Here is a 26,567-nt window from a genome sequence, read left to right on the forward strand (position 1 = left end):
AGGCTTAGGTTTCAACTGCAATGTAATCCTGGGGAAGCAGACTTTAAAAAGGAGATAAAACAAACACTATATGCTTTCATAACAAACTGAAAAATTTTCCCAATGACAAGAGTGAAAGTAAGTCTGGACTGCACTGGACTGATGGAAAATAATATATCCTCCCCCACTCTGTAACCATTAAAATAAATTTTTATCTGCTTTTACCACTACAAAAGAATAACAGACAAATTAAGAAAAGCTCAGGGCGAACATCTTTTATTCCTTGAATTATCAGGGAAAAGTTACCCAGAAAGAAAGCGTAACTTTCCAAGGAGCACATAGGAGCTCAAACAATATGCCTTATTCTCCCATCCTGCCGACAAGGTTTTATCAAATTACATAATTGTAAGTACTGCCCAAACCAGTATCCATCTTATTATTTTTTATAAAACAAAAAATCATTCAAATTGTAATTGACCACTATTCATTAAAATGTATTTTTCTTCAACTGTAAGCACAGTTCTGAATGATGTCTGGTGAGGCAATAAGGAACTGTTTGTTAACTGCTGAAGAAATATAAATAGAAAATAAAAGCATTTTAAGAGTCTTCTTCCATAGCCACATCCTCTTGTAGCTTCTGCACCATTTTGTCCTCCAGCTGTTTTGGTGTGCCTTGAAAGCAAAGAAAAAATTAAATTCAAGATGTCTCTCTAAACCCAAATAACTGTTCTTCTTTGAACAATGTATGTGTCTATTCTAGGTGAAACAGTCTAAATATATTTCTTAAAGAGTTATTTAGGAGTAAACACATCAAGCTTACAAGTATTTATTGCTAACCTCCATCACCACCTAAAACTACGGAAGAATTGTTTTAACAGAAAAGGTGATGCTGTTTTTATGCAAAACCTGAAATGTGGTCAAACATATGTTTTCGTCTAGTATGATGAATTTTGATATAGCTGGCAATACCTAGCAGAACCTTTCAAAGGACTATAAAAATGCATTACTTTTAACAGATCAATGGCCTTCACACATTAGTTTTTATACAAAGATTTAAGCCCTCCTGAATACTGTGTTGGATGGCAATAGTGTTAACTCTCAATAATACTACCAAAAAGAAAAAAAAATCCAGGATTGACATTTGATTCTGCTCTCTTTAAGGCCCAACACTGAAAAGGTAGCTGTTGTTTGACAAACAGATGTACTACATGCTATTGTGCATCATTCATTTAACATAAGTAAAGCCAAACAAAAGAAATAAATACTCAGGTTTATTCTTTTGAATTAACATCTTTTTTCTTTTTCTTCCCTCAAAAAACAATGGAGAGATTAAACCAAAATTTAAATATATCCTGACAAAACCTGGCTTCACATATATACAATCTTAGACTACAGTTAATGCGAACTGGAAGAAAAAAAACACAGAACAGACTTCTAGTTCACCACTAATAATATGTCACACCTACATCTACAAAGACAAAATCACTGGTAATTTTTATAAAACAATAACTAATGGAAACATTTTTAACTTCTCTCCATTACTCTACTCCATTAACGGTATTTTTAAAAATAAATCATCTTTACAATCCATTTTTAATCAACATCATCTAACACGAGCTAGTACTTGTAATCGTTTAGAAACCAGAAAATTATTTAGGAGAAAGAGGTTTCTCCAACTGAAAAGTTCAGTTCACTAACAAAGAATATACATTATTATATCTGAACTAGGCATAGATTTTAGTGAAAATTTGTAAAATTACCGTGATGTTTTAAAAAATGTTAGTCTTACACTGAAGAAACAGTATTTTCATTATACAGTAGTTTCATTATACACAGTGAACTACAAAAAAGCCTACTCTCACAATTAGCTAACAAATTAAAAAGCAGAGTTTAACTACTGTATTTTATATCAATCAGTGGTATAGTCTGTTGAGTTCAAATAATCAATTCAAAGGGAAGACTTAGATAAAAGTATTGGTTAACAAACGTGAAGTTCATAGAGTACCCAGTATTGAGTGCAGTTTAAAATACTCAAATAAGGAAAAGAAAAGATGAATGAAGGACTAGATAAATAAAAAGGTATGTTTGATTCAGAACAAAGATACTGCTTACATTTAATGGCGAGAGCTATTCTCCATATTCAATAGAGAAATTAATTGTAAGAAAAATGCACAGGATTATCGATCTGTAGAATTAGTCATACCAAAAAAAATCAATATTCATCATAAAATTGTATACACAAGTCAACCTAAGCAAAACAGGTAAAGCAAGTTCTTACCTGCATGTGGAGCACGAAGAAGGTGGATATTCTGTTTGACTTCTTTGATGTCTTCTGCCTTCTGCAACTCTTTGCTCTTCTTTAATCTGGGGAGGGGGAAAATTAAATTTAATTACCTTCAAAAAGGAGATGTATGTTTTCATTTTAATGCATGACACATCTTTAGCTAAAGGTATGTAAACTGTAAATAACTATCTTTATGAGGAAATAAAGGTTAAAAGTATCTGAAAAACAATTCAAGCATATACTGGATACAAAACCAGAAAAAAAGCCAGCACTATATCAACTCTTACCAGAAATTTGTTTAAATCTAAGATTCCGTATTACAAACAAGGAAATATAACTATTATCATCGAGTGTCTAAAATGTACGTTTCACTGGACAGCCAATAAAGCATAGTAGTTTGGTAGCGTAGTAGAGCCCACTCAAACTAGTTTACCCCATGGATGACTGTGTATGTACAAAGCAAATAACCATTTAAAACCTTTGATCATAATTTCTCTGGAAAGATTGACTGTCTAATACAGATTTGTGAGAGCTCCCATAATATAAATACTTCTCCTCACCTGTTCATAATAAATCTAGCTTGGCGTTTTTGCTTTATTTCCTCCACTCTCTTCATTGCATCAACTGAAATAAAGCAGAAGTTGTTTTAAATGTGCTGACAGTTGAAATATACCTACAGTTGAAAATAGATGCTCTGCAACACTACCAGTATTCCATAATACCTCTATATCAGAGGCAACTCTTATACTATATAGAGGACGTTATTCCTTCTTCAAAGAGCAGGGTAGGGGAATATTCTGTGTACCAACTACAATGAATTGTATTTTTAAACTTATTTAAGCTTCCACTTTTGTGCCTACACATATTTTCTACCAATTAACCATCACTACAAAAGACTCTTACTCTACTTGAAATCAGATGCAAGCTACCACCTTCTCCTTTGTGGCATTCATTCATGACATAAGTAACTCTTCCATTTTATAGCAATTGATTTATTAAACAAACTGAAGTGGAATGAGCGGGAACAAAGAAATAACTGCATCAGTATAAAAGGCTTACACTGGGAGCCTCTTAAAAAGCTGAAGAACCACTAAGGTTTTTTGAAGATAATAATTCAAAATAGAGGAATGCTGCACCTCATTTTCTAACCAGTTTCTGAAAAAAATAAAATCAAGTGAAACTCCACACCTGTTCACCTTAAACCTCCTCCACACATAAGAATTTGGTCATGATTCCAGTAATTTCAAACACAATCACTACAAAGTGTTAATACTCTAAGAAGCCTTCTGAAAATGTGTTCATGTAGAGTAGAAGTTCACTTCCCATGGTTCATCTTTTGTTTTTTTCTAAAATGACTCACCAGTCTTGCTCCACAACTCTCTCTGGTATTTCACTGGTTCATTTCTACGTTTTTCAAACTCAAATGAATTATCCTGCATTAAGAAAAAGTAAATATAGATTATAGACAGCAGTATATTTAGATCAATACATTCTTACTATAGCACTCAGTCATATAACAATATTTTACGTGATTTATTTTCCCTTTCAGAATCTCAGTTCCTACACTTTAACAACCTTTAGAGACTACTAAACTAGAAGGAAAGAGAGTGGAGTGTTTGACTTTAAAGTGTCAGAAGCCACAGTGATTTGTCTGAAGAGAACTATTTACCAAAACATCTCCCTCGGCTATTTTCTTTTTAGCAAGACAAAAGGAATACAGAAGACCAATGTGGAGTAGGAAATACAGAGTAGACTAGACAGGTGGAAGGCAAAATTGAAAACGTGTAGAGTCAAAAGCATTTAATGCAGGTCAAATAAGTTCTACTCAACAGCCTGTAATTTTGAAAAGGTTCAAAAAAAAAAAACCAAAACCCCACTATTTCATTTTAAGAATATTGAAACAATATAAAATAATTTGAAATTGTGAAATATTTCAATTGATGACATTGTGGTGTTTGGGGCAGCTGGGGGTTTTTCTTTTTTTGTTTGTTTTGTCCCCCCCCAGGTTAAGATGGAAAAACAGTTTCCAGATTTTTTTTTGCTAGGCATACTTAGCTTTATACCAACTTTATCTGAGGACTTTTCCCTGCCCAAAGGTTCTTTTTTGTAGCAGTAAAGCAGAGTTATTACACCAGCAGCTAATCTACACTTGAGCTAAAGACAGCTCCAATGAGAGAAACTACAGAGAATAGCAAGAAATGGCATGTACACACTCACAAGCCATGCTCCATTGGCAGACAAATGTTAGTTTTCACCATAGGATAGCATCAAGCAAAATATCCAAAATACAAGCTGTAGAGCACATCATATGCTAACACCTACATGCCATTCTTATTCTTAAAAAAAAAATTAAAAAATTACCTAAAATTTTTAGCCAAGCGTGACACAGCACCACATCAATTCACTGCAGTTTATCCTAAACTGTGTCAGCTTTTATGTATTTGTAATATACAGCATTGTTTTATATCATAAGAACACACCACAAACAGTGAAGAGAAGTCTCATGAGAGTAAGAAATGTTCAAAGTGCCATGGTCTTCTAACCTACATGCACAGAGATGAACTACAGCTGCCTCACACTGGCCAAGGGAACTTTTCAATTCCAAACATGAAGGGACAGAATGACCGACTCCTCAGACATTCTAAGTGAGAGAATAAAACAGTGCTTCAGAAATACCCTGTGAGCAACCACCCGGCAAGACTATGTCCTTCTTAATTTTTTTGTTGTTTAATAACCTTGAAACCCAGGAAAACAAGTAAACATATTTAACCTCTGTCCAATGTACCTGTTTAAAGTGGCAAGAACTGTCACTTTCTTAAAAGTACACTATTTCCCATTGTCACAAGCCTATTTAGACACTCTCCCCAGAGCTGGCTTATGAAAGAATGGATACCAACCAAACTAAAACAAAGCACTATGTTTATATGTTGTTTTAATTCTTAGCATACATCGATATATCTCAAAACTGGAGCATATTGCCACCTATTTAGACATGTATAAAGGAATTTTAAATTAAGTTATTTTCAAAAAGGTAATTTAACTTAGCCAGAAATAACTTGAAAGCAAGAAATACAATTACAGAAGATGCTAAGTAATCACGTCTTCTCAGAGTCACATTAAAAAATAAAATAAAATCACATTCTTCGCTGTAGAAGATCCACAGAAGGCAGCAAATCACTGTCTCAAAATACTTACTAAATTGTTAGTATTCTGTCAAAAAACAGGTAATTAAGTCACAGTAATTCTTGAATTATTTAAGGACTGTCCCACCAAATAAGAGTGTTTAGTATTTTTACCACTGAAGTAACTTTGTCTTGAAACTGTTTTTAAGATGTCATATGCTGTTTCTGAAACACTCCTATCTATGCAAGGACTCTTCCTATACACTGTATGCTTTAAGGAGACTTCAAAAGGTAACTATCTTGTGTGTCTACGTAGAGAGACTTCCTCAGGTACCCGGTAACCCAGATTATCTGATTGTGCAGAAATACAACTACCAAATGTATATGTACAGAGAGTGGGAGATTCATAGATGGAAAAAAATGCCTTGCACTTGGGAACTGCCATGTATTACCAACGTAGACACCCGAAACACTGGCTTCCACACTGAAGCTGAAACGGGAAGGTCCAAGTTACAGTCAAGCTAAAGGAATAGCTCACTCTCAAGAAAACTCTCACATCCTCTTCCACAATCCCTCTTTTCTCCACTTACTCCATCCCTTGTGCTCATCTAATTAAATGATAACACATTAAGCTAGCTAACCTAGCCTGTTTGCAATTGGAAGAGGCAAGATTTCTACCATTTTAGTGAGCTAATGTAAAGCGTGAACCAGTTCAACTTCTTACCACTGTCAATTCTTTGCCAGCTGCTTTCCGGAATGCTTTGGTCCATCTCATCTTTCTGGGATTTCGCTTCTTTTTGAAGTTTCTGTGGCATTTTGATTTGCAGAATCTAAATATCTTAAAGAAGAGGGGAGGGGAAACTTACAGACAAATTATGTTATTCCTGCCCCATTGCAAGCATGGTATCAAACACTTAAGTTTAACAATACTGCTCACTGAAAACGACATTGATCTTTCAAATTTCAGTATTTTTAGTTCAAATATAGCTATTAACAAAAAGAATTGCAAGCACTATTCTTGTTTTTTCATTATAAAGTCATTTTTGCAGCTGTCACAGACATGCACAAATACTTACAATTAAGCTGATTATAAAGAAAATATAGTGTAGTTGTAAGAATTATAATCTGCAAAAATAACTATAAAACCAAACCTGTACTATGAATAAACAATTTTCTATACCTGTCAGCACCTTTTAGATACAGTGCCATCCTGACAACAACAACAAATCCTCACACCTCTCATATAACCTTTTGGAATGCAATACACATACACACATACAAAAAAAGTCTATCTTCTAGAATGTAGCTTTAAGCCTTAAAGATTACCCTGCAGCAGGAGCACATTAGTTAAGTCCTGGACTGAATTTACTGAAAGCTGTTAAAGCATATGCCAAAATATTCTAACTGACCTTTTTCTTTTTTTTGTCCTTCCATTTTTCTACGTATTCTACAGAATGCTAGACTCATTTTAGGCACCTGCCACTGCTAGCCATGGAAGTACCTTATGTTCATCCAGATGATGTTTTCAGGCCCATTAAAGATCCATAAAAGAAACTTCACTACCTGTACTTGAAATTTCCCTTTTATTAGTATTGAAATTATGTAACTAACAGCCAAGCTAAAGAACAACCCTCTATCCCAAACTGTACCAAATCCAATAGACATTTTCCAGTCAAAAAGAGTATGCAGCAAGATGGCAGTAAGATAAGGGGCGGGGAGCACACATAATAATATCCCTATTTACAGTTCTTAATCTTCCCTAAATTTGTGCATCACTTTGAACTATCCTGAGCTGTCCAGTATCCAGAGAAGCTTTACTTAAGAATACTCAAAATTACATTAGTTATTCATGAAATTTTGAAAAACCTATTTTTCCTCAATCATACTCTCCTTCCCATCTAATAGTCACTTCTAAAGAAAATGAATAGAAAATATGAAACCTCTAGTAAAGGTAATAATCTTCAAATAATTTTTTTTTTTTTTACATTCTTCTACCACGTTTTTTCACCTTAACTCAGACAATTTTGCCATTATATTTTGCTCTTTCATAGATTATCTGTTCACAACTAACCTGCCATCCATACTACTTTTTAAAAAAAAAAAACACCCACACACCTCATGGCCGTTTTCTAGTAAATGGAACTGTGTCAATCTACATCTACCTCTAAATTCCCAAAAGCTGTGACTCAGATGAGCAATATCGTTGAGCCAGTATTTGTTTTGACGTCTGAGCATGGGAAGGAAGCTATTTGCGTAAGCTTCATTTCACACTGGGGTCTCCAATGCCCTACAGGAGCAATAAGGAGTACAGCAGAGGCTGGGAAACTATACACAACATTTAATGTACCAAATTGTCACCATAACGTAAAGCCCAAAGTGCTATGCGCATCCTGTTATGACAGCCTCAATTGGGTAAGTCACATCAGATATCTGAGTGAGTTACAACTTTTAGTAGACTACCACAAGAGAGACATAAACATTAGCTTTAGTATACACCATCTATAATCTAGATTGTTCAAAGCTGTAGAATCACCTGCGATTAATCTGAAGCCTCCACTTCTCCAAAATCAGAAAATTAAAGGATGAAGATTTTGTATTGCTCTGCAAAGCACATAATTTCTTAGTAAAAACTGAAAACAAATAATTCAGCCCACACTCTTCCCGACAGCCACAACAGTTGCCAAATTACAGTATCGCTCCACGTAACGGCTCCCACACAGCAAATAAATCTGCGCGGTGGATGACGCCACCCAGCACCTCATGAACGCCAGCACGGCTGGTGCGCTGGTTCCAAACTGCCATGGGCAAAGACTACGGGGGCTCCAGCACGACGAGGGAAACGCTGCCTATCGTCCCCGCCGCGGCCCGAGACCTCCACATGCCGAAGGAGGCTTGGCAGGAGCGTAAGCAGCTGCACCCCGGGCCGGGACAGGGGCACCAGCCCCGGGGGCGGCCCTTGGGCCTGGACAACGTCTGTAACCCAACCGCGTGAGAAGCAGGCACCGCGCTTCCCGCCCCCGCAGGGCGGGTACCTTTGGGTCCTCCACGTGCCCAAGGGGAAGCCCCCCGGCACAGGCCCGGGCCGGCGCAGGAGAGGCCGAGAGCGCGCCGCCGCCGGGCCAGGCCCAGCCGGGCAGGCTGCGAGGGGGAGCGGGCCCGGGGCCCGGCCGCCGCCGCTGCCAGGCGCCAGCCGCGCCCTCCCCCCGGCGGCCGGTACCTTGCAGTCGTTGCGCACGAACATGACGCCGTGCCCCGGGTAGATGGGCCCCGAGCAGAAGTAGCACTTCTCGATCCGCATCGCCGGAACGCCGCCGCGCCGCGCCGCAGGCCCCGCCGGAAGGGCGCGCTCAGCTGACCGGAGGCGGCGGGGCGCCGCCCGGGAGAGCGGCCACGGCGCCCCCTGCCGGCCGCGGGGCGCCAAAGCGCCGCGGGAGCATGCGCAGACGCAGACGCTCCCGGGGCGGCCCGCCCGCCGCTGGCCGGGCTGGAGCCGCTTCGTCGGGTCCTTCACAGGCCTCATGAAGCAGGAGGAGCCCTTTGTTTGCAGCGTTTTACTGCGGTCATTAAACAGTGCAGCCCCTGCTAATCAGGAGCTTCAACAGCCCCGACCGCAGGCACCTGGCTGGAAACAAGAAAGTGCTCGCTCTGGGTTTCCAGCTGAGCCAACCTGACAGGAGTTCCTGTGCCAGCCATCACCCAGGCAATGGCAACTGTGAACTGCTTCCTCAGCAGGCCCAGGCACAACCCGCCAGATCATTTTGTGTCGTATCACTATCAAGCCAGCAGCATACTGGGTGTTAGAAAAGTCACTCTGCTGGTGGGTATTTGACCATGCGGCACGAGAGCTGGCAGCCAGCCCAGCTCCAGGGCCCCGAACAGCTCATGTGGCAAGCAAGAGGCACAACACACTAATGTTGTATGTCTTCACAAGCCACTTGCTGGAAAATGGCACTTCCAATTGTATCAGGGGCCATGGAAGCTTCTCCTCACACCCACACTGAACACCCTTGCAACACACAAGCACTAATACTCCTCTGTCGCACGCTGTAGGCATCTGAGCGACCTACCCTGTGAAGAAACCAGCAGCCCAAAATAAAGTGATACCCCAAGAGTCCTGTAAATTGGATCACATAAAGCCTACCTGAAAAACAAAGAGCTCCTTTTCCCAGGCATGGCTGAACAGACCAGACAGAGCCACTGGTTCCTATGTGGTCTCTGCCAGACTGAATGGGAATTAGGAAAGACAGCTCCTGTTGGACATAAACCCCTTTGCAGCATGATATAGGACTGACCCTTCACCTCACCAAAATGAGCACACTCCAGACCACACTTCCTCCCAAGGAGAGCAATTCTGGAAGAATGTGTCATTTTTTAATTCAGGGAGTTTGGTTTGGTTTTAACTCTGAGTAGTAGAGTAGCGTAAGCATTTCAAATTGGTCTTCATTTCTTTGCCAGGCTTTAACTGTCATAAAATACAAGGAGGACCATGAGACTTATTATATGTCTTAGCAAGATCTCTTAATAAAAATAAAACAGATCGGTCATATATAAAATGTGGGAGAGATTATTGCTCCAAAAATGAGAAACTGGGCCACAAGGCCACCACATGAACAATGCTGAGACTATAGTTTGTGTGGAAGTTCTCATTGCTGTGCTTTCTTTGAAGCTATAAGAAAGCTCCATTTATTGGCTGATTGGAGCCACAATTTCTAAATCATTACACAAACAGATTACTGGGGGGAAAAGGGTGAGAAGAGTATCTACAAAAGCAGTAATATGCCAAAAACCACAAACACACTACATTCATTCACCGGATATACGCATCAGCCACACACATGCTAACTACAATCCATTGTATCAAGAGCATGGTCTGTCTGGTGATTTCACCAGAGAGAATCCTGTTGAAAGCTGAGAGATACTCGTGCTCATGAAAGTATTTTAAAAACTAACCAAACAAAAATCCCATACACAGAAACAAAGTTGGGATGAACTATTAGACAATACTGCATCTTCAAAAGTAAGCTGACTTTTCTTTTTCCCAGATGACACTCTACTTCCCTGAAACATACATTCATATCTTAGTATGGAAATTAAATACCAATTAAAAGATTTTGTGATCAGCTTGTGTTTGATCCCTTCTGGCTTCTCATTATAAATGCAAAACTTTGTTCTAAGTGTGAAAAATGAATGAAGCTGAAATGGCTCAGTATTAACATAAGGATAGAGACAGTAACCCAAGGAAAGGAAAGGAAGTCAGACATAGATTTTTAAATCTACAGTTGATTTACTTTAGAATTCAGGCAAATCACTTTCTGCTCGATTTCCATATTTGTAAGATCCAAGTCTTCTACAGGGGAATTAATTTTTAAAGCAAAATTTGAAGTATGGTCTAAAACTGATGGCTCTGCACACATTACTCTAAGGAATCCATTACTCCTTCTGTTCCCCCTCCTAGAGAGTTACCTGTTTATTGTGAAAGGACCTAAATGCTAGGCCCTGTACCTTCCTAAAACATTTGGAATTGGAGAGGGTCTTCTCTCTGTTCTTCAATCTTACGATGATGTTCCAGCTCAGAGTCTGAAATCTTACTCACCATATAAGGCTTTACTACCACAATTCCTGCTTCTCCATTTAAAAGAAATTAACTATCCAAGTATTTGGTGAAAAATCTATGTGTTGAATTGCATGTGCCTTTAGGGCAGTTTTTGCTTTCTGGTTTCTAGAACAACAAAAAAGGCAGTCAGCTTGGGGCTATATTAAGAAAGATGGAAGGAAGAAAAAAAATTGCTTTAGCACAGTAGAGTCACTAACTTTATCAGCACAGAACTTGTCTCCAATCTTTTTGAAAACCAAACCTCAGCCACATCCTATTGCAGGAGACACAGGCTAGAGCATATGACTGGTGACTAGTACTCACCCCCAGCCCTAAGGAACAACAGCTCCGGACTGACTCAGAGACAGAGAGCAAGATAGGACTGTACAGGATATTAGTCTCATGCTGCATGCTGGAGGGAAGGCTCTGTGGCTGTGACAGAAGATGGCAACCCAGCTGATAAGAGGAAATAGTAGAGACACATACACACAAAGCAATTTTATGAGGGAAGCTATGAAGACACCAAGTTTACAGCTAGAGGCAAAACCAAATAGTAAACAAGTTTGCTTAGGTCTAGGGCTGCTGTGCTTTGGCATATGCAATTGCAATCCTTCTTTTTCAGTTTGATTACTTTGAGTTTCCTGCCCAGGTGACTTTTTTTCCCCATGGGCTGTATTTATTTCGCTGAGGACAGCTTTTTCCTGGCAGAATACTGTAATGTGAAGTCTTTGGTGGTTTCAACAATTTAAACACTGTGGATTACAGACTGTCACCAACGCCTCCAGCAGACAGATGGGATGTGAGAGCACAGTGATACTGCAAGCATTTACAATTGGATTTTTTTCCCCCTCCTTTTTTCCTATCAAGGCGGTAATCTCTTCAAGTACAAGCCATTATGTTGTGGATTGAAAGTGCTTACTCCTGATCTGAAGATTGAAGGCTGCTGGAGCCTGAATCCAGACTAATCAAAAAAGAGTATGTACCTCTGCTCCATTAACAGTTATTCACAGACAGAATTAGGTATCCAGCTGAAAAACAGCCTCACTGGAAGAAGAGGTTTTGCAGCAAACTGAGTGGCTCATTTGTTTGACTTTTGACACAGATTACCACAGCAAGAATTGTTTCACCAAACATCTCAACACTTTACACTCACAACAAAGCTCTGGTCTGCAAATATTTATGTACTTGTCCAAGTTTCCTGATAGAAGTAAAAGAACTGTCATATACAGTCATATAAAAGAACTGACAACTGTCAGGGATGTGCACTTGTAGGATCAGGTCCATAGAGCACATAATCATGTTGGTTAGAAGACACTTCTAGAGGTCATCCAGACCAAAGTCCTGCTCAAAGCAGGACAAATTACACCAGGTGGCTCAGGGCCACATCCAGTTGTGTTTTTAGTGTCTTCAAGGATGGACATTCCGTAACATCCCTTGGCTCCTGTTCCAATTTCTGACTACTTGTATGGTGACAATTTTTTCCTAATGTCTAATCAGAATTTTCTATACACCAGCTTTTCTCTGTCGCCTCTTTCCTATCCTTGTGCCCTCTGAGAAGGGCCTGGCTCCACCTTCTGTATACCCTCCCATTAGATAGTTCAAGACAGCAGAAAGGTCTCCCTTAGCTTTCCCTTCTTAAAGCTAAGCAAACCCAGTTCTCTCTCCTCCTACCCATTGTGCGCCAGCCCCTGATCTTAGCAGCATCTGTTGGACTCACTCCAGCATGTCAATGTCTTTCTTCTACTGGGGTGTCCAAAATAGGACAGAGAACTCCAGATGCGGTCTTATAATTACTGAATATAAGGGAACACTTACTTCCTCAGCCTGCTGCCTTCATTTTACTAATGCAGCCGGCCTTCTTTGCCACAAGGGCACACTTCTGGCTCCTGGTCAACCTGATTTTGAACAGAATGCACATTCCCTTTTCTGCAAAATGTTTTTTCAGTCAGTACTACTGCATAGGGTTATTCCAACCTGGATGGAATACCCAGTCACACTTGTCCTTGTTAAACTTAATGAGGTTTAGTTCAGCTCATTTCTCTTGCCTGTCAAGGAACCTCTGAATAGCAGCTGTGCCCTCCAGCATATCATAACCCACCTGGTAATCTACACTGCTTTTGATGGAAGCAGCTATTCTGAAAAATCAGGCTCCTTACCTTTGTGAAAGCAGTATATTTTACAAAATGTATTACTTGATTCCCTTCACTCTGAACATGCTACATGCTCACATTAGCAGCTTTCTGAATGTCTTATGAATGCATAAGTATTGCCTCTATTTTATTCTATGGGTTTGAGCTCCTTCTGGCATTACCCAGGATGCATCAGCCCCCCCATCCAACTGGCTTGGTCAGTGCCAGAGGGTAATATCAAGAAGTACCTAGGCCACAGACAAGAACTTAAGACACATTTGAACTAAAAAAACCATAACGCATAGAGACCATGCAGAAGGACACAGACTGATATTGAACTGAGACAACAGGAAATGTAACAATTCAGTTCAGCAAATGCTGACAAGGTTCTGATCAGGAATGTTTAGCTCTTTTATATTAATAACAAATCCTGAGACAAAGCATCATAATGGAAATCCTTTCCAAAACTTTGTTCCGTTACAGATCAACATTTTCATCTGACACTGGATGGAAACAACTTTTCTTGAAATAACAGTTTCTCATCACATGAGAATTCTTCTTTGTTTGTTTTTTTAAAACCAGTGCTAGACTAGTAAGAATAGTGTAATTCACTGTCAAGAAACATTTACCATGATTTCTCATGAGCGCTAAAAAGGGAACAAAAGTTTTGTCACAGAATAATTCAAACATAAATCTTATGGCACATTTCAAAGGCTGACATTAAAGCAATTTTATGTAGACTCTCTTTATACAGTAAATAGTTACATATAATATGCATGACAAAAACGTGACGGTTTCAGTATTTAATATCCAATCTAAACATAAGTATTCAAAAGGAAATATTTTTACATCATTTCAGTAGTCACTTAGCTCAGCTCAGTAGTTGGGTGCTTACTGTTACCAATACTGTTAACAGGAACTGGATGGAGCTATAAGCACAAAAACTCCCATTAAAGTTAATGCATGACAAAGTTCCACTGCAACCCTCTGAAAAGCAAAGAGTTACATTAAAAGAAATTCAGACACTGAAGTACATTGAAATGTATTGTGTCCTACAGTAGAGTTTGATACTCTACTGGTCAGAAACATGATGTTAACTTCAAAAGGCACTCTGAGTTAAACTACAGTAACTCCGGTCCACAAGCGTTTTAGAATCTTGATATTGTTTAGTAGAAAAAACCCCTATATTTATTCAATATAATTTGCTTTAATCTCTGTCCTAGCCCCAGAGCAGTCACATTATATTGCACTTTCAAAATATTCTGTGTAGGCTGTGATAAAAATCTAATATTTACATGTTGTGTTTGTTAAAGAACAATGCATTACTTTGTAAAATATTTTAAGAACCAAGTTTTAACACTTATTCTTGCATTATTAATATAACCAGAGGCTACACCAAATATATATATATTGTTTTATTAGCTCCTATTCTAGAAACATTTTTGGTCCTTCAAAAAATTTGTTATGCTGCAATTCATGTTCACAACTGGTATCAATGATTGCCTGAAATTGCAGTAGTTAGAATGTTTAAATAAATAAATACCTAATTTCTAAAGAATTAATAGTTTTTGAGTTATGTAAACAAACTGCTGAAGAAAGTCTGTTAAAAAACTCAATTTGGCATGTTATTACTTTAATTGGCAATACTTTAGAGTTATACAACCTCTGCCAGGGTACAAAACAATTTGGTAGGGACATCTTATAAATCAGTCTGGAAAAAAGACCCAAAAAATACTGATTGTTCCTTAGGTTGTATGAATAAATAAAAATCAAAGAGTAACATGATCCACTGAAACCAAAATTGACATTTATGTGATCCGTAGGGGGAAAAACAGAAAAGCAACTCTATTCTTTTTTAAATACAACCTAAAGGAAATGAACAAGCCATAAATGAATATATGATAACCAAGATGTACAAGACACAAAGGTTGGCAGAATAAAATGAGCATTATAAATTTATAGAAATACTGATCTTGACAGCACTAGTATTTTAGCTGCATCTCACCAGAAGACAATCATCAATCATTTTTCAATCCAAATTTGAAGAAACGTTCCAAATCTGTGTTTGGTAAAACAAATTCAGTGCAAAGCACTAGCTCTGATGAGATTTTGCTGACATCTAGGTTGCCCTACGTTCCTGTTAAAACATGAGTGCTAACATAAATGAAGCGTAACAACAGATGTACAGTTATGCCATTTACATATAAATATATGTATATGCATGTTCTAGAAATTCAAATGATGTCAGGAGGTCTCATAGGCTGTGTTGGATACATTTTATATAGCACAGTTGTAGTTTACATGTTCAATTTCATGACATACCCAAAGTGCTCTACATAGGCACCCCTGTGCTTCTCTGTAGTTTTTTATTCTATATAGAATATCTTTCTTTTGGTTTTCATCACTAAAAACTGATGGTTTGACAGAGCATAGAAAAGCTACTCCCAGGCTTTTGTGGAAAACACAGGATTTGCTCTTTAAGATTGTTATTGATTGATGAAATGATTGAATGTTTCTGTTCAAAGAACTGTTCAAGAACCATGCTGGTAAGCTTGCTGTTAGTAGAGACTAAGAGCTGTCACAATATCTAATCTAAATGCCTAGTCTGTGTAGTTAATGGAGCCTTCAAAGGGCAACTGAAAATCCTTCGATTCAGAAGCCTACCCTTTCTCATTGCCCATACAGAGAGGTGTTTCTAAATTTGGTAATGAAAATTCCTCTCCTTCCCTTCCGTCCAAAGTAGAGAATTAGAGTAATATCCAGTGCTACGCCAAATTAAACCTCTGTCCCATTACTAATAAACTGCATACCTTGCAAGCAAAGGTCAACGTTGAGAGGAAAAAACCAAAAATTAGTATCAAGAATTAATAGGGCTCATTAAATAACTACACAATGTGATTTGTCCATAAGTTAAACAGTTAAGCTGCAACTGTACTATACTTTAGCATATACATTAAGCTTAATTGTAACGGAGTTAACAGACACATTTGCCTTTTTCTTGCTCCTCATTCAGTTGTTCTGTAGAGCTGTGCCCATTGGAGCGCACTACCCCTTCTGGAATCCAGGATTTATCCACACACCGTTCCATGCGCTTCATAATGAGGTCAAGCAAAGTTTCAATGGCTTTGCTTACATTATTCCCATTAGCTGCACTGGTTTCAAAATACGGTATTCTGCAGAAGACAAAGAACACAAACTTGCATCACACAGTTTATATTCATAGGAGCAAAACCAATACATGACTACTGCCACATGTGATTTCTAAGAGAAATCACACAAACGCGGTTACTGCTACTCCATAGCAGAAAGAGACTAAGTGGTCAGTGGTCTGAAATGCAAAAGAAATTAATGAAATGGCTGACTTTGTAGGTAGGGCAGAAGGATAAGCTTTAATTTACATCATGGAGTCCACAATTTACAGAGGCACTGGTCAGTATGAGTTCCCAAAGTTATGCTCCCGAGATCTGTTTTTTTCAGCTCCGTTCCCCACATGAGATGCAATTACTTTATATGGCCTTGCGTGCATAAGTATTCTCCTTACTGATTTCTATCTACATCAGCTAGGGTGTCATTGCAAGAGACGGAATGCTAGTATGGACATTCCCCTGCAGGCAAGGCAATGTGGTACTTTTATCACTACAAAAGATGACTGTTTCTTCTGTTAACACCTCAACTATAAACTCTCTTACATACCAAAAAAAAAAAAAATTCCACTGCTCAGACCACCTGTGTCTTTGTTAAAAAAGGTTTCTGGGCACCTTGGTATTGAAAATACATTGCTAGCATTCATTACTGTTGTGGGTCGGGATGTTTCAATGGCAGGTCTGTAGGCTTCTGACCACCTGCGCTCAGTGCTCCCCACAGGGGGGTGGTAGAGCCGCTACATTAGCGTTACTCCCCAACAATGATGGAAACAATCACTTCATAATTTTACGTATTTCTTACTTAACTTGCACGATTTCATGAGTGGTCAAAAATATTGTATTACTGTCTCAGTGTTTAGGTCTCCTGCAATCATTTTCAAAATACATCACTTACCAGTACAAGGCCTTTCCACAGAAAGAAGATATTCACTATCTCACATTTTTGTTACCAGAAGACTGTTTGCTGCAGCAGGATTTATCTTGCTTCCCCTCAGGAGCATTTGGGAAAGTAAGTGACTCCTAGCAGCTCTCCTGTCTCACTTCTACAGGGCAGAGAACTTCGTAACTGCCTACAGATTGGACGTGATCTACAACTTCGACTTTTAGCTCCCTATTCCTAAATTAAGTTGGCATTTTCAGCCACGAAGATAAACATTTCATAGATTATTTCCAGAAGGTGAAGTCTCATGCAGAGATCTTTAAAATCTTTAAGAAATGGCTACATGCCATTTGCTGCTGTTTAAAGGTTTTTGCTCCTTCACAAGCAGCTGGTTAAAGTACCGAATGCTGGTGTGTGTGTGACATGGACTTCAACCAAGCATTTTCACAGGAGAAGGAAAAAGTAAGAAGGTAATATTGCACTAAACCCATTTGTCTCTAATGGACAGTTTGCTTCTGATTTGCCTCCAATGACTCTTCAAGGTCAAGGAAAGCTAATTTGTGACTATGTGATAGGAAACACAACAGGACTAGACCTGCAGAACAAGGCAGTTAGCACTGAGGACCTAGTGTTCACAGTATGCATGTTTTGTAGGTTTTACCTTGGCTTTACCTGGACCAGCTTTAATCTAGTCCCTCAGACTGAATGCAGATTACTGCTTGGAGCACATCATCTAGTTTAGTTTTCAACTGAGAAGGAATCCAGTTCGCATGCTAGAAAGCTGCTCCACTATGTGAATCAAACCACGATAAATGGACCAGAAGATTTGCTTCAAAAGTGCACTTCTGATCCACACTGAAATGCAAATGTAATCCAGAGATGAGACCCATGGAAGAGTTAAGTGAGTATAAGAGTACTATAGGATTAATTAGTATCTGATAGGAACAAAGATTTCACATAGTTCCTTTAGGGACACATGACCTTGTGCCTATAGGGAAGGGGAAGGGCAAACCCACCCTTCTTCCTGCTGGTCTGACTTGGTTTTCAGACTCACTGAGAGTCTCTGAGAGTGCATATGCCTGCAGGAAAACACTGCTGAGCCCTATGAGGCTAAGTCACTAAGAATTCACCTAAGGTACAGTCCTAACAAAATTGCTTGAACATTTGAGGGAAGATTGAATGGGGAGGGAGCAGAGAACAGGGGAACCATGGTCTGGACCAAAACTGCTCTTCTGTGGGAACCCAGCACTCTGCAAGCACGCTGTCCAAACACCAGTGAATGGGTCCCAAGGCTCTCAAAGAAACTGATGCTGCGTGTTTCCATAGCCATGCCAGAGACAATGGCTACCATACAACAAACTTTTGTAAAACAATTCAGCTTGTAAATTAGGATATCATTGCTTGGTATTATTTTTGTTTTCCCTCAAATCTGATGTGACACTCATCACCTCACCAAATGCTCTTTCCAATTTTACTTTGTAAGAGACCTGGATTTTCTGTGCCCCATAGAAAGCTACAGCACAGGCAAGAGCAAAGAGTTAGACCCCCATCATTCACCTGCCTCTCCAGCTAAATTCTACCTCTTTTCCAGAATGTTTGTGAAAGTTTACTTTGTTTACTGCCAAGGAAAGAAGATTAACCAATCTCCAGTGCAAGATTATTGCAATACTAAGTATGAATTTTTAGGCAATGAAGAAAATATTAATCTCTGACAGAAAAAAAGATATCATGCCAGCCAGTTAAGCATTCTAAAATGCTTATTCTCACAATAACCTTTCAGTATATAGAAAAGGCATTACAGAAAACATTTCATTCTGCTTTAAACACAGCAATAACTGGAAGGAAGTTACTTACCCATATTTTTCTGCAAGTTCCTTAGCCTCTTCTTCTTTCACCATTCTTTGGTCTTCCAGATCACTCTTGTTTCCACATAATACAATGTCAGGGTTTTCACAATATGCATGCATTTGTAGCTGACCTAACAGCAGCAACATGAATAGGGGTCACAACTTACTGTAACACATAAAACTCACTAAGAACACTACCACATTTCACGGGACACAAAGTCCTTCAGGAAAACGACTCTTTGAAAGACAGAAGACAAGTATGTTCTCTGTTATCTCACAGGACTTCTGCTATTGCACTGAGGAGCCAGAGAACAGGTGGACATCCACTATCATGTACCTAGTGAAAAAGCCAGGGTACAAGCCAGGGGAGCAGAAGCCTGACAAAGTCAGCACAGAAGCTGTGTATTTGTAGCTTACGGAGTTATGCTCACCAAGCATCTTCAGTGAGCTGCCAGGAAGAGATATACTTCCCTCTCCTGATGGATGATGCAGTTTGGGAACTCCTTCGCCTAGATACACCAGCCTAGTAACATTTGCCTTCCATTAGGTTTTGCTGACAAAGCTTCAGGTGAGTCAAAATAGAGTTTTGCATAGGCTTTCCACACACTTAAATTACTGAATATCACTAGAGTCAGGGATATGATGTTCTCTCAGCTTGCTTTTGTATAGGTTAAGGTTAAAGTTCAGTAGTCAAAGCTGAATTTCAGGTAAGTGCTAGAAGCTACCACTAGCAGCTATTACAGTTATGAATGCAACATTTACTTTCTTTTACTGAGAAAGCTATAAAAAACAGTATTTTCAGTTCTATTTCTCAGTGAGACTTCATATTTACATACATAGCCCCCCTCCCCACCAATACGAAGAAAGAAGACAGAATAAAGAAATTACATACTTATCCAGTTCCTGACATTCAGAAAGCTTTGCTCATTTGTCAGATCAAAGAGTAGAAGAAACCCCATGGCATCTCTGAAGAAAGCCGTTGTCAAGCTACGAAACCTAGACCAGCGACATGAAATTAGTTGGCTCATCTGACAAGTTACTTTGAAAATATAATTGCATACAGTCATAAAATTGAGGTACCTTAAGACTGAATTAACTAGAATGAAATATTCATCATAATTGTTTTGCTGATGTAGGGACAGGATAACAAGAATTGTTAACATTACTATGGCCTAATCGAGGCCTAAGGAAGTCAAGGAGACATTTAACTCGAGCGTGAGAGCTTTAGATAGTGTCTTCTACTATGAAGCACGACTTGATCAAGATTCAGAAATTAAAATAAGAATTAAATTCAGACTTCGAACAGAAATTTGTCCCCTATACACATCAGTTCTTGATTTTAAGACTATCAACCACTAGGATGTTAGTCTTTTGACAGACAAATAGAAAAGAATCCTTTGAGGTGACTTCACCTGTCTAACTTTCCCAAGACCTGAACATATTTACAGAAATTTAAGGAAAACTAAAAAAAGAAAAGCTTTAAAAACATCTATATGCATGGGCCATGAAAAAATAGATTGAAAGTTTCCAAAAGACAAAAAGCAACAATTACATTTTTAATGTTCTACAGTTGTAAGCTACAGTTGTAATTTAATGGGTATTCATAGGAAACTTTCCATCACTGTTAAAATTAAAGTAACCGCACTTTCCCATCTTGAGTCATACAATTAAAATGTAACAATCAATAAAAAGAATTCATGTACTCGGTTCCATTTGCACCTAGCTTGATGACAACTGCCTTACTTGCTAGGTGGGGGAACAGAATATACCTTTCCTGCCCTGCAGTATCCCAGAGCTGAAGATGTATCCTCTGTCCTCTGCCACCAACGCCATCTGGCCCATTGGGTCTATACACCTGTAAAAGGTAAATTTGCAAGACTGAGTGTTAGCAGTCCAGCCTCTATAGAACACAAAATAACTGACATTTAAAGTCATTAAATGCAGCAAAACTAGCATTGCCGATGCAAAGATTCCAACTACAACTCAATCCCTCTGCTTTATAAGACAAAAGTAATATGGGTTGCATTTTAATTTTGCATCCAACTGAATATTTAAAGATAAGGGTGAAAGTGAAACTGGAAAAACAGTATCCAATGGACTATGGACTCCAAAAGATATTTAGAGCAGCCATTAAGTTTAATTAGGTAAGCTTAACTTTAGTATTTTGATTTTCTATTTTTTGCTATTATCTTGTATCATGTTCAAATTAAAATGTAATTATAAGAAAGCAACAATCAGATCATACAGTCTGGCAATAAATTTGTACCACTAGCAGAACCTCACTAGCAAACAGAATATACTCATAAAGACATCTCTTCTTAGCTGCCAAAAGATTGCTGAAAAAGAGCTGAGGGTAGATCTTATCATATCACAGCTTAAAAAGCAGAAATTGGATGATAATAATAAAAGCTCAAGAGTTTACTCAGCATGAAAATATAAATAAGGGTATCTGTTAGTTTTAGATTCATTTCTTGTTTAGATTCATTTCTTGTTTAGATTCATTTCTTGTTTAGATCACTTCATGTTAGGTCATCTTCTTTACCTTCAACTGTCATTGTACCTAAGATTACCAGAGTTACAAACATTATCTTTAGAGACACATAAACTTGCTGAATTTGTGGATTATATGATTCAGGTTGTGAAACCTAAATCTTATCCTGAGTTATCAAATAAGCTGATCAAGTAAACCCACCCTGTTTACTATCCCACAAAAGGAATACTTATTCAAGAGACCAGTTTCACATTTCACCAAGATATTTACTTCTACCACTACTGTGGTGCATCTCATCCATCAAAAGCCAGTCTGCACAATGCCCATGACCCCATCCAGATTTCTGGACACTTGGGAAATCATCAGACTACACTGAAAGGCATTTACACTTCTACATAAGAATGAAAAAAACTTGTGCCAACTCAATTTCTCAGTGCAGTAAGGACTAGCATCCAATTGGTTATCATAATGCAGTGCTCAGCTTCATGTCAAAAGTACATTTGCCTAGTTTAATAACAATTCAGGGGTTAAAAAAAACCCCTACCTTATTTTTCACAGTTCTCTCGTAGTGGTAACTGCTTAGGAAACTAGATCAGCTCCATGTATCATGCTATCCCATTTCCTTCACATGTTTTAAAAATCAACATTGCAGTCTTTGTTCACTAGCCATTTCAGTTCACAAACAGCAAAAACATTTTTATGACAGCCCAATGCTTCCTCGTGAAGGGAGTTCAACAATAAAAGTGCTACTCCAACTAGTATGTGCAGAACTCATGGAGTAGATACACTCATCAACACTTGCTGAGGAGTAAGAAGTAGTTGCTCAGAATCAGCTCTTCTTTCTTTAACTTTGGGGGAAATGCAGGGGGGACAACACACAACAATGACAAAAATAACCAGGTAAAATGAGATAATTTCCTTGTCACAAGATTAAGTATACAGTAACTATTGATTAAATGCCTTAATGTGCCTTAATTAAATGTGTAACATAAGGATCGGCAGGTTAGATTTTTAAAAAATAGATTCTAGCCATCACCAAGACAGATACCATTTAAAAGTAGCACACAGTTTGTGAAAACTCACCACTCTCTTTTCCCGAAAGTCAATGCCCACCGTTGTGATAAATTTGGAATTAAATTTGCCATCCGTATATTGGTAAAGAAGGCTGGTCTTTCCTACTCCAGAATCACCGAGTGCTAGAAATTTTATGAGGTAATCATAGTCCCCATCAGACATAGTGAGAATTCAGGAGACAACTTAAAAAGCAAAGCAAAAAGGATTAGTTAGTAAACACCTCTGCCAAGGCTTCTTTTGAGAAATGTTTAAAATACAAATCATTACTTGAACTATAAAGCATCCAGCAGTGGGACCAGTTCTGTACTCTTTTACACTGGTTTTGCCTTAAACTCTCAATTATGCCAATTATCAGTATCAAATTCAGCTGTGACTCAAAAAAATGTATAGTTAATTTTCCTCACATTCCTCTTATTACAAAGAGAAGGCAACACAATTTTAACTTCTTCAGGAAAGACTGAAAAATCACGGTCAAAATATTCAAGATATCTGGAACATGAACTGCAGAATTGATTTTAATCTGTGTGGAAGCTGGCAAAGGCTACTGAAACATACCAGCAACGCAATTCTGACCTCACATTCACTGTGACATTATTAACATATGCAAAAAATTTTTTTTTTTTCCAGACTGCCCACTATATTTAAATAAAAATGGCAATCATTTTCTGTTAATAGCTATTTTTCAGGCTTGAAAAAGTTTTTTCATACCAGGAGGAAAAATAACCAAGCAACATTTTGTTGGTGGTGGTGGGTTTGTTGGGGTTTTTTTGGTTTTGTTTAGAGGACCAATTTTCAAAGTTTTTATCATGATGCTAGTTAATCATTTAAACTAAATCTTGATTCTGAATTGCCATTAAACGACACACACATTTTCCCGTGGCCTGTACGCATTTAAGAAATTTCTCTCTATCCTTTTTGTGCCTTTGAAAAAATAACCATATTAGACATAGTCTGATCAAAGTGCAGTAACAGCTAGAATGTATAACAAAAATCACTGGCAAATGTCATATATACTAGAAAGAATGATGTAAGTGCACTAGTGCTTTCCTGTTGAGTAGCTACTGAGCCACTCTTCCCCCAAAACAAACAGTAGAGAGCTGCCTTATGTTGTTTTCAAAGAAATGAACATTAAAAGATAAGCCTAAAATAACCATTCTAAAAGCAACATAAAACTGGCATTAAATTGCCTCTTATGAAGGAGGGAAATAGATACCAAAATACAAAAAATAAGATAGATGATGGAATAAAATACAAAAAAAAAGTAAAATCTGCTGTTTCAACTGTACATAAGTACTTTTGGAACTATTTGTAGCTTGAACTAGATAAAATTATTCAAGTCAAACACTGCAGTAGTTTGCATCAATGGCAAAACACCAATTCATTTCTTGAATAGCAACTCACAGCTTGAGGTTTGGAACAAACTCTGTATCTCAAGTATATGGGCATCAATCACCACCATTAAGCTAAAACCATAACTATCTTTAAAGCTTCAACTTCATGTTAGTACTGCTCTTGGTTACAAGACAGAACTGTGATTAGCTGACTTAGCCATGACTGGACTTACCACGATCAAACGCAGACAATGGTCAGATTTACACCCAGATACTCTCCAACTGAAGAGTCAGTGGAAAGCATCTGACACTTTTTTGCCATTTCCAGTTTTGAAGTCTCCCTTTCCCCAGCCAAGGCATATTTCACATTATGCCCTCAATGACAGTAAAACCTTGCAGGAAAGGGGTTTTAGGTGACAGAGTTCACACTCACTACCACACCACAGCCAGCTAATTCACTTTCCACTGTTGTGTTTTAATACAAAGTTTTGCAATAGAGTAAAAGATTGAAACAAAAAACCACACAGTAATAGTTATCAGTGAGCTTTTTACATAAATATACCACAACTGCAGGCCTGCATCCACCATGCAGATCTGAAGGCGCAGTATGTTCAAATGAACAAGTGGAACAGGCAGCCACACACTGACATAAGAACATTTTTAGAAGAAATTAAAAGCCCTGATCCATTAGACACACTCACACATACCAGCAAAAGGGATTTTGGGGTTTTTGTTTCATTTTTTAAATCCTCCCCCCTGTTGGGGAAGAAAAAAAAAAGTAAAATCAGATCGCCTACCTTGTAGCTCTACAAGGGTCTTTTCATTGAAATGCACTAGAAGAAAGTGAAAAATATTTTAAAAACCAAACAAGGAGGTTTTTACTAAAGACTGGTTTTGATTTAGACTTCCATCTCTGATATGGTGTTTCTTTCGCCCTCAGATGTTCTCCAAGGGCAAAGGGCTGTGTAAGCTCCCCCTCTACTCAAGTACGTGTTCTTTCAGCTTCAATACCCCTAAATTAATTGTTGCTTATAAAGGCTTAAATGCAAATCTTAGGGCCAGTATATTATACAAAGATAAGCTAGCTTCATGTCTTTTACTACGCTATCCCACTTGCACAGCAGTAATTGCCTTGTCTTGTTGGTATTTTGTTAGGTAACTATAGGCATATAGAACATACTTTTAGTAAAAGATAAAAATGATAGTGCCACCTAATCACTGCTAATTTATGTTGTAAGAAAGCTAATTTATCTTGTGCCCTGTGCAAGACCTTAAGGAGGAAGAAAGGGCGCTACAGCTCTTACTTGGAGCTGTAAGAAGCCGTTATGGTTCAGCTGCACCCTTCCACTGGACAGAGCTGGGTGAAAGCTCTGGTTAAAACAGAAAGGTCAAGGTTAGACCTTGGGGAAGTAAAACCTAAAGGTACTCCTAGTGTCATATCTGATTTGTAGAGTATCTGTTCAGACAAATACACCACGTCATTTGGACCACTTAACCCTCAATTCTCCATATGGCTGGTAACACATACAATTTGCAGATAACAGAGAGGACTAGAAGCCTTCACAGAAAGGGCATAAAAATGCCTTCTAAAGGATCTGCTTGAGAAGGAAATTTTCTCCTTAGGCTTTCAAAATGCACACACCTTTCACTGCACCCCATAATGTCAAGCTATTATTCAAATACCTCCAGGAAGTGGTTCTTGTGAAACTCTGCACAGTTAACCTATCCTTGGAGACATGCAAACAGCTATTTTCATAGCAGGTTCAAGCCTTGTCCTCCTCCCTGTACAAATATTTAAAAAGTGATCTCCACCCTCTACTTCCGAGACCTGGAGTCCTAGGGCCCAGACTCATCCAGCTCCACACAACAGAAATAAGAATATATTCACAGCAAAGTATATTCGTAGCAAAAACTGCTGTGTTTTAAGAGTCGTGGACCTGTTACTATAAACCCATGCCATTTTTTCCTTCCAATTTTGCTTTTTTTAAAATTAGGCTTTATAGCTTCACACCTTCCAGTCTTTCCTTCCAAATTCCTATACCTTGTATATCAGGAGAGTGGGAGGTAGAAAAGGAAGAATCAGAAAAAATTGATGATACAGTTAGAATTCATCAGGTCACCAAAAGAAAAAAAAACGCAATTCATTATAGAATGATCATTCCCAAATCTTGCTTCTAAGAGCAAGAACTCCTTGGCTGAAAAAATTCACTGATGGACACAGTTTTAGGCTCCACATCAAGCCCTCCGGGGTTTTTGCCTTTTGTAAACCGCTCCTTGAATCCCATTCAGCTCTCGCTTTGCACTTTGCTTAGCATGCAGATGGACCGGGGCTATGAACAAGTGCCGGGAAAACTCCACTGGCCTTTTCCATTGCTGACAGGATGCCCACAGCCATCACTTAAGCTGTGCCTGTACAGCTGCCACTCTGAAGCCTCCACGTACACATACATCCAGATTGTGGCTTGCCAAGAAGGGATGCTCTGCAAAGCAAGTGCTGCTTTTGTTCAGTGGATTTCCTAGTTCAAGGTACTTTCACGTTAACAGGCATCAACGTAACAGGCTCGTATTTTTGCCTCCAGGACACAAAATATCACAACCCTATTGTGTGATAAGACATTCAAGACTATGGTGGTGGTGTTCCTGAACAAATTAAGAAAATTGTCTTGGCATGCAGGATTTCCCCTGTGCAGTATG

At 38.5% G+C, this 26,567-nt stretch overlaps 2 protein-coding genes across 7 annotated transcripts in view; both read right to left on the minus strand.

The window, feature by feature from the left end:
• Window positions 1-239: 239 nt before the first annotated feature.
• On the minus strand, window positions 240-8,762 carry RSL24D1 (ribosomal L24 domain containing 1). The gene is made up of 6 exons (XM_072870719.1): window positions 8,603-8,762; window positions 6,110-6,223; window positions 3,624-3,696; window positions 2,824-2,887; window positions 2,258-2,343; window positions 240-651 (listed from the first exon to the last, which is right to left on the minus strand). The coding sequence occupies exons 1-6, from the start codon at window positions 8,681-8,683 to the stop codon at window positions 578-580; spliced, it is 492 nt and encodes a 163-aa protein (XP_072726820.1). The 5' UTR covers window positions 8,684-8,762; the 3' UTR covers window positions 240-577.
• Window positions 8,763-12,863: 4,101 nt separating this feature from the next.
• RAB27A (RAB27A, member RAS oncogene family) overlaps window positions 12,864-26,567 on the minus strand; it is a 38,130-nt gene continuing 24,426 nt past the window's right edge. For 4 of the 6 annotated variants that reach the window (XM_072870773.1, XM_072870771.1, XM_072870772.1 and 1 more), the window contains exons 2-7: window positions 24,671-24,706; window positions 22,552-22,724; window positions 20,747-20,832; window positions 19,870-19,973; window positions 18,985-19,108; window positions 12,864-16,280 (exon numbers count right to left, since the gene is read on the minus strand). In XM_072870773.1, coding sequence (XP_072726874.1) covers window positions 16,082-16,280; window positions 18,985-19,108; window positions 19,870-19,973; window positions 20,747-20,832; window positions 22,552-22,704 — 666 coding nt within the window. In that variant the 5' untranslated portion in view covers window positions 22,705-22,724; window positions 24,671-24,706 and the 3' untranslated portion in view covers window positions 12,864-16,081. The remainder of the gene's footprint in view (window positions 16,281-18,984; window positions 19,109-19,869; window positions 19,974-20,746; window positions 20,833-22,551; window positions 22,725-24,670; window positions 24,707-26,567) is intronic. The other 2 variants (XM_072870774.1, XM_072870770.1) reach the window with 1 other exon arrangement.

Source organism: Ciconia boyciana, chromosome 8 (genome assembly GCF_034638445.1).
Source record: "Ciconia boyciana chromosome 8, ASM3463844v1, whole genome shotgun sequence".
Taxonomy (NCBI): Eukaryota; Metazoa; Chordata; class Aves; order Ciconiiformes; family Ciconiidae; genus Ciconia; species Ciconia boyciana.